Here is a 13,606-nt window from a genome sequence, read left to right as displayed (position 1 = left end):
TGCAAATAATGTGCATACAAATTCCAGTAATATTTAATGCACATTCCTGCATAAAACATATTATATTTCATAGGTGTGTTCAAGGACCTGTTTGTTGAGTAAAGTTTGCCATGGAATAAAACTCAAACATTATTGTTCAGAACTCCCTACAACTGCGTACTGCACTATGGAAGCATGCTTTCTTCAATCATTTAAAATTGGACAAGATAAAAGTGCTTAAAGGCATGCTGAAACACAAGTAACAGCATATAATTTTCCCGTATTATGACGTACGTCTGAGAGTAACAGATCACTGTAAAAGTAAAAAAGAAAAAGTAGGGTTTAAAAAAATATATCGTATACATGAATAAATTATTTACAAGATCTATAACATGGATTTACAAAGTAGATACAATGAATTTTCTTTTCATGCCAACTTCCAGGGGATAGAACATTTACGAAAAAAGGGTCGATAAATGACAATTCTCAAACAAAACAATGGTAATATTGATTTTTTTATTTCTCTTTTTTAGAAAAAGAAACTAATACAAGCTCATTTGGTTACTTACACACTTTGTCATTATTTAAAACTTTTCATTTACTCCTATTTCACTTTATCACTTATTTTCATGCGCTCTGTGACTATCATGCTTTGAACCACATGGCCAACAGTCAACAGACAAAGGTTATTAAAGGAAAATTACATCATTACCTTTCACTTCTCTTTAAAACACAAGTAAAAACTCTATAAAAGGGTGAAATAAAAAGCAATACAAAAACCTGACCAGTAAAGCTGGAAGAGAAACATTAGTCATCCCGTGCTGAGCCTTCATTATTTAGTCAAGTGTGTTCAGTTAAAGGCACAAGACTAGAGTCCCCCAAACCAAGGGGTTCACGCACTGAGACGAAACAAAAAGAGACAGCCATGTGAACGGGTGCTTTGGTGAAAAATTCATGATAAACAGACAGGAAAGCCAAAGCGAAGTGGAAAGACGTAGAGCATGATGCTGTTATTGCTGTGGTAGAGATCTCTTTTGAGCATAAAAGATGGATTTCACAAGAAAGGTAGAAAAACACTAAACCATTTTCACAAGGTTACTTTCCCCTGATGTATTCCAAAAAGAAACAGAACAACTGAAAATGTGTGGGAGACCACATATGAACCCAAAAATTATTATGATTGGACATAGACACTATAGAGGCCTGGGGTTTATAGTTTTAATTTGAGCACCAACATCTCTAAAGCTATACTGTTTTTTTTTTCTTCTGAAACGTAGATTTATTAAATGTCGAATCATCTTTACACCCGCTAAATGTGTGGAATCATATATAAATGTCCATTAAGCCCCAAAAGGGTTACAACCTGAGAAAGAGGTATGAAGAGACATGCTGTTTTTCCAATTAAGAGGACTTTCACAACTACTTGCCTGAATTCCTCATTCTTACCTTGGTCCAGGTAGCAAACTGATGCTTTACAAACTTAAAGGGCCAATGGGTTAAGCACCATTCATTTTCACAGTCCTTCAGCAGATTAGTGTTTTACATTGAAACAATTAGCTTCTAAGCATTCAGTGTTTAATTCACAGCTAAAAAGAGTGAGGCAGTGTCAATAAACATGCTTACATTAGATCATTCAACAACCTTCCGAACAACCAAATGCATACATTGTTTGTCCTTACAGTGGTTTCACGTGGACAAATACTCAAAGTTCAGACATTGAGCAGTGCCATTGTGGGCGGGTGAATGTGCTGCGTGCTCTACTGTATAAAGAACAAAATTCTCTTGTAAACCTAAGAGTGAAAAGGGAACAAAATAGGTCACTATAAAGAGATATTCCAGACTACACCATCAACCAGAGTCACTGGAAATTTACCACACTGTGCCCTTTGGGGGATGGGAACTACCCTGCACTGTCTCTTTAGTCGTGTTTTTTCCCCCTTATCTTCTCACGCATATGCATAAGAATAATTGCAAACAAAACAAAAACGAAACATTATATAAAATGCTGGACAAGAGTGAGGTTATAGGAAAAAAACAGAATGCTGAAGGATGCATGTCATCCACCTTTTGTTATCTCGTAATTTGAACATGTTTATGAAGTCCTCACACTGGCAGTTTGGTATCTATCATCGATGAGTGCAAACAGCACACTGCTATTGAAAATACTGCCAACGTGCAATTCCCTTCCCCCATAATCAGCTGCAGGGAAATACATACTGCTGTTTACAGGCAAACACGTGATACTGCCTGTTGCCTTCGATTGAAACCTGACCAATATCTTTCAAAATAGCACTGATAAAAAACACGCTCCTACAACACCTGTGAAAAAGTCTTTCCCAATACCTCCCAGGAATGGGCATGGCCATCAGGCAGCATTGTGACCAGAATTACTCCACCACTTACCAACAAGTACAAACTTTCTTACATCTTGTTCTATGGTAACATATTCAAAGAAACAGCTTCTCAAAAAATAAACAGTTGTGGAAAGAAATGGCTGAGAGTTTGACCTCTCACTGGGATGCAAGTGACTGGGGAATATACTGTTAAAATAGAATAAAATTAGAAAATGTGCTGATCTAAATTAGACCAAGATAAGATAACATGGGCTTTAGAACACCAAATTGACATTTAAAAGATGAAAATTAGAGCCAGATGCTTGACCTAAAACTGCAAATTCACTCTAAGCCCTTAAAAAGTATACTAAGATTCACACATACACGCAAAACAGCACTTAGAGATGCAAAAGTTGTACATTTGTCTGAGCAGAAGTAGTGTAAACTTCAGAAAAGACAGGATAAGGAGCGAGCAACAGCATCAAAATTTCACCCACCTCAATCAACAGCACTGGATTCAAGACCAAAGTGTAAAAAACAGCCCTGATGTCAACTTTGAATTTCACACTCTGAAGGCCATTTGAAAAAAACACAGTATAGTTGTATAAAAGTTTTTGCTTGCTACACTTCATTAAAAATTGAAACAGTGAGTTTTGACACTCATTTAGAAAAGAAACGGGGAAAAAAAAAATCCACTTCTAAAACGGCTACAAATATGTCTTTATCCCTGAAAAGCTAAGGAATCTCTATGAAACAAGCTTCGGCAGCACTGTGCGAAAGGGTATACTTCCAGTGGAGTCACCCATCATGGTGGTCCGCAGTTTGTTGTTAGTTGAGCCCATGACTGGGGGTACCTTGGAGATGATAGTAGGGAAAGTGGTGCTGTGCTCTGTGATCCGTTTGGGCAGCATGGATTTCTCGCCACCAGGTGCAGGCTTGGGCAGTCTCTTGTAGAGCCAGGGGTGCCTTAAAGCCTGAACTGGTGTCATTCGAGTACTAGGGTCCCAATCCAAACACTTCTTCAGAAAGTCAATGAACGTGGGGTCATCACAGCCTTTGAGGGCCGACCCCCACTCCTTGCTTCCTGGGGGACCTCGCAATTTTCCTCGGCGAGAACGGCTCCCGTTGAGGACTACGGTGCCGTTGCTAAGTGTGCTGACCGTGCAGTAGCGTGGGTGGCCTTTGGAGCTGATGAAGTTCTTGGCACGCTTGGCTTGTTCCAGCAGTTTCTGAGGTGGCATCCCTAGTAGCTCCATCATGCAGGCCAGCTGGTCACCTTCATCTTCACCAGGAAACAGAGGGTATCCTGTAAGCAGCTCTGCCAGAATGCAACCAAAGCTCCACATGTCTATAGGCATACCATATCGCGATCCCAAGATGACCTCGGGAGCACGGTAGAAGCGGGATTGGATGTATGTGTAGACACGCTGGTGATCGAAACAGCTGGAGCCAAAGTCAATTACCTTGATCCCACTCCTGCCCTGCTGCTTCAGCAATATATTCTCTGGTTTCAGGTCACAGTGGATGATCTTATGGCGATGGAGAGCCTCCAGGCATTGGAGAATAGAGTGTGCAAACTTGCGTACCAGCGGGAGACTGAAACCCTGGAACTTGTTGCGTTTGATGAGCTCATACAGGTTCATGCTGAGCAGCTCAAAAGTCATGCATATGTGGTTGCGGAAGGTGAAATTCTCCAACATGTGAACTACGTTCATGCTGCCGGTCTTATCTTGCTTCTTCAGGTGCTCCAGAATTCGGATCTCCTCAGCAGCTTGCCGATGGAAGCGCTTCTCGTTACGCACCATCTTCAAGGCAAGGTGCTGCTGTAACTTGTGGTCATAAACCTTCGCCACTTGTCCAAAACTACCTTTGCCGATCACCTTGAGGAACTCGTAGCGAAAGGCAAGGTGATCATGAGGTACGTGGATGTATCCTCCCTGGTCGTCGTCATAACCACAGTTGTTAGTGCCCCCTGTTACTGCCTGCCTCTTCTTGGCATTTGGTCCCAGGAAGTAGATCTCAGGATAGCTGTGGATCTCCTGTTGCTCCAAGGTAGTCAATTGCTGTCGGTGTTGCTTGATAGCTTGTTCTGGGGTCATTGGGCTGCCCAGCTTTGTGACTTTTGTTGAGCTCTCTGAGGATTTCACAGAGCTGTTGCTGTCCACGCTTCTCTCTTTGGAGACTGCAGCTTGGGACTTAGCTGGTATTTGGCTTGTGCCATTGTGCTGGGTCACACCATTGAGTTTGCGGTTGTAGGTGTCCTCGTAAATATATTTCACCTTCATCTGTCCTCCTCGGATTGCTTGGTGATCCTTCATTGTAGGCTTGTTGACACCCTTCAAAAAGAAAGAGATATTTCAACAATTTTTCAAAACAAGTTTTGTAAGACAAAAATTAAGTTGACCAAAGCTAACATTATCTTTTCAGATGAGAGAATTTTCACAATCTTCCACATAGCTTCTGGCTTATGCATACAACTGAACAATCAATGTACTGTAACTCTGAGGTTTTATCAGACCAGTGTTAAACAATCAATAGCACAAACGTGCAGAATTGATCAGCTATCTAGTAACCCTGGGAATAATATATGACCAGTGGGGACGTTTGATGCATGAGTGATAATTGCAGCGACAGAGAATGCCAGACAGTCTCTGCAGTATGATTGGAATGTGAACTGAAAACTAGTGGAACAGGACGTTACTTTCATACTCCCAGGAGATACAAGAAAAAACCTACGAAAGCAAGAGTCTAGTTGTTAAGACCTGAAATCATGCTGATTGCAAAGCACAGTAATGCAATTTATATACAGAATCAACTGCATTTCAGTAGACTGGGAAAACCAAGTAACATGGAAATGTTATTTTAGAAAGGGTGTATGACTTCAGTTCCCTCACATACTTTCAGGACAACGCTTGGAAAGAATTCTTGCCATGGTTGAGGAATTGCCACTAGACCTAACTATATCATTAAATATGCATTGAACCTTTGCCTTGCAAAATAAGCATGTCATAAATAGTGGTAGTTTATGCCAGTCACAGTGGGCTTTCCTGAGTGAAGGGGAACAGAGGAACTATCTTTCACATTCAGGATGTTTAATGCACCATGACTGCTCCTAGTCTCATTCACATTCAAGATTCCACTATCAACGATTTATCGTTAAGCCCAAGCTATAGCATGTTTGGCTCTGCATACAGCAAAAGAAGAAGAAAGCAAAGGACCAAAAATTAGGTCACTTAGATAAAATTATCAAGTGCCAAATAAACTGTGCCAATCATTTTAGAGGGGGAAGGGGCATGGAAAGGCAGTTCCAAGGAGTGAGACAAAAATAGAAACCAGTGTGTTGGGAACTGAAGGATATTGTAGAGACTAGCCAAATGCATCAGCTGTTCAATTACAACAAAAAAAGCTTGGTTGACTCAACAAGGAGTAGGTGACCTAAATTAAATCTGCTTTGTGGAACTACTGGAAACTACTACGATTGCTTGTACCCCAAATGCCAGAAAATCAAAGTTGTTCATTGAATGTTTACGGTAGACAAATTACTAGTTAATTATTTGCAGAAGGTAATACCAAATAATTATCTTGGAAGTGCAGTATAATAGCATACAAGAGTGATAAAGTCTTATAATAAAAATTATTTCACCAGGTCCAACACGTACACAAATTACTTATTGCATAATAGTACAGTGGAGAATTATCGGATTATCATATCCTTTACCATCACCGGTCCCATGATGACGTATCATACTGTAAGCTACATGCACCTCATTGCAAGGCTTAATCTGTCCAGTTTGAACATGATATTGTTTTAGTGTATTTACCCAGCATAAAAATAGAAATTTGATACAGTTATGTTTTATTTATTGAAGGATTAAAAGCACTGGCTTTTCATGCAATACACACGCTGTGAGGCACAACAAACAGACTTGATGTGCTGCAGATGGAACTTGTACCACTATCAGAATGTGGGAGGAAGGCTTGTCTAAATACGCAACGTTCCAAGATGCACAAGTGGCAGCAGAACATGTGCTCAACTAAGACTGAACCACAGGGGTGAAAAACCATCCGAACATATTGAGTTGGAGGAGCAGAGATTGAAAAACTGGCTTACTCATACAAGACTTATAGTGATTTGGATTTTCAAACGCACTTGTTCTCTAGAACTGAATAAAGTTCTTTAGAGCTGCAAGCACTAGGGAAACTTTTTTTCATCTAGGGCGCACTGAAAGAATGCTGTGAAAGATGAGCCCCAGAAGGTCCTGGCACTAGGTCTGGGGAACAGGAAGTCAGGACTTACAGTGTGTTTGGGGAGAGGGGGAAGCCCAGAGGGACTCTGTCCATTCACATCAGCGTCCTGGTTCACAATGTGATCGGTGCGCATGTAGGAATCATACAGACCGTCCCCGTGGCGAGCTGTGGAGAAACGCAAACAAGAAAAGGAGTCTGGGGTTAGGTTGTGAATCCACAAGCAAAATATTAATACACTTGTCACTTAATCATCCAATATACCCACTACACAAATAAAACCTTCTATTACAAAAAAATAAGAAAGACAGAAAAAAAGAGGGTTCCCATTTGAGAAACAGAAATCCCCTTAGGGAGGTATGTAACCAAGTTGCAGGTGCGTCAGACAGTTTCTTGAGCACATTACACAACAGGTGACTTCATATTAAACCAGGCTTCATGACTCATTTCAGTTTCAGCAGTTTCCACAACTGTGACCGATTATGTTATTAAAGATTCTTAAATGACATTTGCCTCAAGGGACATTTCACCTAAAAAATGAGGGTGAGTAAATTATGATAGAATTTTCATGCCACTCCAAACGTGCGTGACTTCAGTTCTTTTGTGGAACACACATTATTTGAATAATGTTTCAACTGCTTTTTTCTCCATACAATGAAAGTATAATGTTGTTTTGGACCCCATTGACTTTCATTGTATCAAAAATACTGGAACAACAGCTTCTGTAGGCTGCATTACAACATGGCTGATGAAATGAACACTAAAGAGTTTAAATATTTTTATCAAAACAATCATAGCATTTTTAAATATTTGTAACTATACAAACTCTCACATACTATGAACTTATTGAGCATTTAGACCTCATTACTATCACTTAGATGTCAATTCAATAAACTTGACCATATGGAGATAATGTGGCCTGTAGGGGCTATTGTTCCCACTGTCCCGTGCATTTTCATTGCTGATGTACATGTGACAACTTCATCAGGAATAAACAGGATGTGGTTCCAAGATTATGATATTTGCTTACTTCAGTACATTAACGAAGACTTGTTAACACCGGCAGTGCATTCCAAAAACAATGAATTGGCTGTCTTCAAAATAGTCTTCGCTTGCTAAGTGAACCAAGATCAAACTTACAGAGCAGGATATTATATTTCATATGGATATACACCTACCTGCAGTTATGGGGCCATCTGGTTTTCTGCTCAATATCATCATAGTTGCATGTAATCAACATCAAATATTTCCTTTTCCTCTGAAAAATATTTTCACTAAAGCAAGATCCATCCAAAACAACAATGCAATGTCTTTCTAGTGAGACGACCAAAGTATCATCAGAGTCTCATATCCGAGAGGAAGCTTGTTAGATGTCCAGAGAGGCTAGAGAGAAGACTTCACAGTGCTGAAAGGTTCAGGCATGATCCCCTTTAAGCTGTTTTCATGAGGCTTATCAGTTTGACCACCTGTATTACAAGCATGGAGAAGAAGTAATAGAGGTGTCTATATTTCCAGCATGATGAAGAGAGACACAAAAGTCCGAACCTGTAGCAAGACGAATATAACTTAACAAATGCATTCGAATGCTGATGAAGATTCAAAGTTGCAGCGAAAACAAATGCGTTTCCGTGACCACAAACCGCCTCCCTAAAGCACAATTAGACTGAGTCCAAAAATTAAACGGATGTCGACTTCCCCCACTCTTTCCCTCTCCTGAATATCGTGTTGTTGATTTGAACAGAAGAGTCATCCCAGTCCGAGCACACGGTCCAGCGGCCAGCTAAAGCTCAGGCTAGTGTTTCCTCTTTTCCGGATAGTAACTTACAGGTCTAACTTGCTTTCATTATAAAAACAAGAAGTCCAAATGAACTCATAATCTCAAACAAGTTGTCTCATAAATCGTCTGAGTGTTTTGGACGCGCGTTCCGTCCCGAAATCGAGCGCATAGATATGTGTGGTTTCTTAGCTTGTTGCTAAGAGCGTCTTCAGCTTCGCCCAGCGCGACGTCATCAAACAGGGCTCGTGAGGAGACTGCCTGCTGGCTGGGGCGAGGCCAAAACAACGCCATTCTGGCTCAAACTTCCTGTAGTTTCAAGGTTGAACGATTGACCTGATACAAGGAAGTGCTTATTGAGCCAAAATGGCGCTATTTACTGAAAATCCAAACATAAACAAAACGAAACAGGAACGTTTCGAGTTGAAAATAGATTAGGCTACTAATGTGATTTCTGTATTAATGACAACGGAATGATTCTTCAGTTATATATATATAACGTTATATATGTGACCCTGGACCACAAAATCAGTCACATGGGTCATTTTTTTGTTGAAATTGAGATTGATACATCATCTGAAAGCTGAATAAATAAGCTTTCTCTTGATGTATGGTTTGTTAGGATAGGATTTGTTATAATATTTGGCCGAGATACAACTAAAGTTGTCCATTTATGTTCGTCACTGTGCTGCATTCACTCACAAAAATAAACATTTTATATATTTACGGTAGGAAATTTACAAAATATCTTCATGGAACATGATCTTTACTTAATATCCTAATGATTTTTGGCATAAAAGGAAACATCGATCAATTTGACCCATACAATGATTCAGGGTCATGTATATGCGCATATGTTTTCGCAGGGGCGATTCTAGGATTTTCATTTTAGGGGGGCTCAGCCCCCAATGAGGAAAAAAAAAAAGTTAGTTTATGGTCTAATGCTCATTATTAACTAGTTTCATTCATTCATCCAGTAACATGCATATGGCAGGGTTTTAGAATCACTGAGGTCCCAAATGTGAGGTATTTAGGGGGGTTCGGGGGCATGCTCCCCCGAGAAAATTTTGATTTCTCTGATCTACATATGTGCATTTTAAGATGTTTTGAAGGCCAAAAAAATTGGATAACAATAGCTTTAAAACCATGTGCGGGCAGCCGTTTATTTTTCACACCTCATCAGCATCACACTCTTTTTCTCTTTGTTTTTATCTTGCTCTGTCTTTTCCCCTCCTAAAGCTGAGCTTTGACTGATATAGGCTTTTCATTTTTGTCTGTCAGTGAAGAAAGTAAACATAGGGTCAACTGATAGGTTGATTTATGAATCATTTTCTCAGACAAAGCTACCAGGAAAGCTAGGTAACTAAGTTTATTAAATTCATTCACAATATGTACACATTCATTATTGATCTAGGCCTAATACATGGCCGTAGACAGGGCTTTATAATCAAAGAGGTCATAAATTTGAGGTTGTTATGGGGTTAAACATTTTTATTTCTCTGATATGTGCATTTCAAGACGTTTGAAGGCCAAAAAAGGATAAGAAATATATTTAAAACCCGCTCTCTCCTCATCTCCATCACTCTGTCTTTTTCTCTCAGTCTCCTGATCTTGCCCTGTCTCTAATTCCCCTCCTAAAGCTGAACTTTTTTAATTTACTGAAGGCTACAAATTGTATTATATTAATTCTCAACATGTACACATGCATTATTAATCTTGTGCCTATGAAAACGGCTTTGTTAATGTTTCTTGTCCCCTCACAATGACATAATTACACGTTATATAGGCCTATTTTCAGCTCAAAATGGCGAAAATAGACAAGTTTATTAGTTTTCTAATTATTTTTGTCATTCGTTTAACATTTATGACCTAAAAAACTGTCAAATATAAAATGTTTAGTTTAGCTACTTACATCTTAACTCGCACTATAAACTGAAGCGTCAGTCGTGCTGCTAAAATTCCATGTAAAATTCGCGCTCAGCAGCTTCCGTGAACATAAAGCCCGCCTACTTTGATTTGATTGGTCATCTCAAATATTCTGACATTGACGAGAAGTGAAAGACCAATGAGGCTCAGATGAACAAACACACACACACACACACGCCTCTGTTTCTGACCTGCGCTCTGCTTGGCGCTGCTGCGGATTGAAGATGAAGAACATTATTTAACCTTGTCAAAGACGAACAAAAATTTTAGAATAACAACATTTCTTACTCCAAGTTTTAGGGGTGCTGAGCTCCTTTTTAGGGGTGCTGAAGCACCCCTAAAAATGGGCTAGCCTCGCCCATGTGTTTTCGACTGAATTGCAGGATGGAATTAAATGGAGAATTACAATTAAAGTCCCCATGAAATCTTTTGGCTTTTAGTATGAATATGTTATGTTACTGTTATCTATAAGCTAGATTGCTGCAAAACAATGAAGAAGAAAAAAAATCGCATTTAGAAGATATAAGCATTCAAAACTCTCTCACTTCCGCCAATATGAGTCGATGATTTTGAGGACATCACTCTGCACTTCAGGTTCTCATCAGATTTTCTGTCCAATCAAATGCTCTCTAGAATCTGAAGCGTCCCGCCCCCTAGAATTACAAATAGACGCTGAAGCTTCGGCTAAAATCTGTCATTTGATTACAAATATATTGTCTGCATGGTGAAGTTTTTATTAATATTAATGGGGAGTTTTTATACATTAAATTAAACTCCCATTTCTTTTGCTTTCTTTTTAAAGTGTTTGTAAATTACATTAAACAGTGTTTTGTATAGACATAAACAAAACTTATTAGTGATATCATTATATAATTTGATTTGCATAATTTAATCAGTTTTATTTTGCAAAATGATGTTCATTATATATTGTGGATACACATTTCTATTGGTCCTTTGTTCCCCCTTTTCAGTCTAAAGATGGCCTAAGATGGAGGAAAAAACAATTCACTAAATGTCAGGAAGAAGACCAACTGTGATTCAGTAGGCTATGCAACAATTAAAATGTCACCATTAAATAGTGACCATTCAAACAAAGTTAGTAGAATATATTTTTTTTCTTAAATCTCAGTTTTATGTTACATACACGTGCTAAAAATAGAAAGCACAACTATAATGGCAATCTACAAAACAAAGGTACAAGATTTATTGCATGATAAATATGGAACATATCAAAACACACCAATCCTAAGCCTTGTTGGATATCTTAAATTGCCTTGGCAAGTCTGGCGTTGTTGTCAAACTCTTTAAAGCCCAGATATAGATCAACTTATGCAGAAGAGCACATGCAGGGGTGACAAGGGTGATATGGTGAGACATGTCAAGCTAAATTGGGTGTGCTTACAACAGGACCCTGGCCATAGTATGCTATTCTTAGCCATCAGTCTTAGGGGAAGCTGAGACCTGTCTATATTTGAGTCTTCAGATGACATATTGACATTGTTTTCAGGTTGACCTCTCAGTAGCAGACATGACATGCCCACCTCATGAGGGCTCTGCAACATTATGATGGACACTCACAACTGCTGTCTTTTTGTGGAGACTTAAAAGGTTTCTAGGTGTCCTTAAAATATTGCCAGACTTTTCCAAATATGGGCATGCTGTTGAACCTGTAGGTGGATTTTACCAAGTGTTTATTTAAAGTGTGGAGCCAGTTCAAACTAAGTTTAAAATTGAAATAACTTGTTTTTCTTGTAATGTGCCATGTGTACACAAACGTGCGCAATGCACTGCACGTGCGCTATCTGACCCTTGACACTACAGTTTAATGTTGGCTGTTTCTTATTTGTTCTAGACACAATGTAGCAGTTGTGACAACATAGTGCATGTCCTTGCTTTCTTTATACTGCTACACAATACCATATAAATACATATGTTAGTATGCAATGCATCTTAAAAAAATAAAAAATAATTCACAACTACTGCAACTGTTTCTTTCAATTATAAATAATATTTGGACATCTTTTGCAATTGAAGCAAAAAGTGTTTGCATTTGAACTATGATTAGGGTTCCCTCTGCTGGTTGTGTATGACTCGTGCAACCATGATAATACTATACTATTATTGATGTAAAACTGGTGTATGATCCGTAGAAAGAAATTATGTAATCCGTCACATAATACAGGACACCAACAGTAATATTGGCATATTTTCCACTATTGTAGTAAAACATTTACAGTAAACCACTTTTAAAGGTTTAAAAATGTAAAATGTAATGTTATGCATCTAACCTGCTTTTTAGATTTTTAATTTTCCTAAAATTAAAACTATAGATTTGTTTGTAACTCAAGTTAGTCGCCTCATTTAAATTTAAACTAAATCTTTATTATTTGTAAACTTCTATTTTTCTTATTTATAATTTAAACTACAGAATTGTTAGTTACCTCATTTATTTAATTGTAAATAAAAGACAAATTCATTGCCATTAAAGGGTGACCTTTTATTTCAATCAAGTATATTTACATTACAGCTTTATAGACATTTTAAACATTTGATACTCTGAAAAAAAGAAAAAAGATTGCTCGATAGTACTGACTTGTCCAAATATTCAAGTTTACACACACTGAAACTGAGCCAAAAAATAAATAAAACAAATGCACACACGCACGCACGCACACACACACACAGACACACCCCTCAACATTTGTAATCACTAGTCCCAAAAAGTCCCACATGGACTTAATGGCTCTGACATTGAAAGCACCTGGCTACTGCCACTGAATGTGTGTGAAATCTCTCAACGTGGAGTTATAGGGCCAGACATCTAGAGCATATGTACAGTACACAGTCAAGAGAAGCTACACGGAGACTAAAGGCACTGCCAGCAGGAATATGGCGGTCAGGGAGAAGTAGCCCGAGCAGACATACGAGGCCCTGCCGCTTGCTTAAGGGTGGACGTGAGACTTCCAGTCCACCAGGAGGTGTACCCATTCAAGATCAAAATATACAGGCCGAGTATATGGGCACAGTGTTGTTCCAAATTGAAACGTATGACTCTAAAGTACCATCTCTACTAACATACAGGTCAAAAATTATAACCCCGTGGTTCTTTAAGAGATTGGGACTTAAATGTGCTTTTAAGGGAAATGAAAAATGATATATCAGTGCCTTGAACATTAAATTGAAAGGTTTACAGTTATTCCAGACCAATATGGAATACCGCTTCAGTGCTTTAGAATGCTGTTCACAAATAATAAAATTCCCCAGTGTCACAAACACATTCAATTCACATGCTCCTGCATAATTTTTCAGACCAAAGTATGCACATTAAAAAAAAACTTTTAAATGCAGA

At 38.7% G+C, this 13,606-nt stretch overlaps 2 protein-coding genes across 2 annotated transcripts in view; both read right to left on the bottom strand.

Moving 5' to 3' along the window:
- Window positions 1-476: 476 nt before the first annotated feature.
- Window positions 477-9,240, bottom strand: dyrk3 (dual specificity tyrosine phosphorylation regulated kinase 3). The gene is made up of 3 exons (XM_084101882.1): window positions 7,736-9,240; window positions 6,610-6,725; window positions 477-4,648 (listed from the first exon to the last, which is right to left on the bottom strand). The coding sequence occupies exons 1-3, from the start codon at window positions 7,776-7,778 to the stop codon at window positions 3,059-3,061; spliced, it is 1,749 nt and encodes a 582-aa protein (XP_083958008.1). The 5' UTR covers window positions 7,779-9,240; the 3' UTR covers window positions 477-3,058.
- A 3,499-nt stretch (window positions 9,241-12,739) lies between these two features.
- Window positions 12,740-13,606, bottom strand: part of rassf5 (Ras association domain family member 5) — a 42,379-nt gene continuing 41,512 nt past the window's right edge. Inside the window, exon 6 of the mRNA XM_084100570.1 lies at window positions 12,740-13,606. This exon is cut by the window's right edge and continues 1,518 nt beyond it. The gene's annotated coding sequence lies outside the window, so the exon portion shown is untranslated.

This window comes from Abramis brama, assembly GCF_963993115.1.
Source record: "Abramis brama genome assembly, chromosome: 23".
In the NCBI taxonomy this organism is placed as follows: Eukaryota; Metazoa; Chordata; class Actinopteri; order Cypriniformes; family Leuciscidae; genus Abramis; species Abramis brama.
The sequence above is the reverse complement of the archived record's forward strand: the minus strand, read 5'-3'. Positions and strand labels throughout refer to the sequence as shown.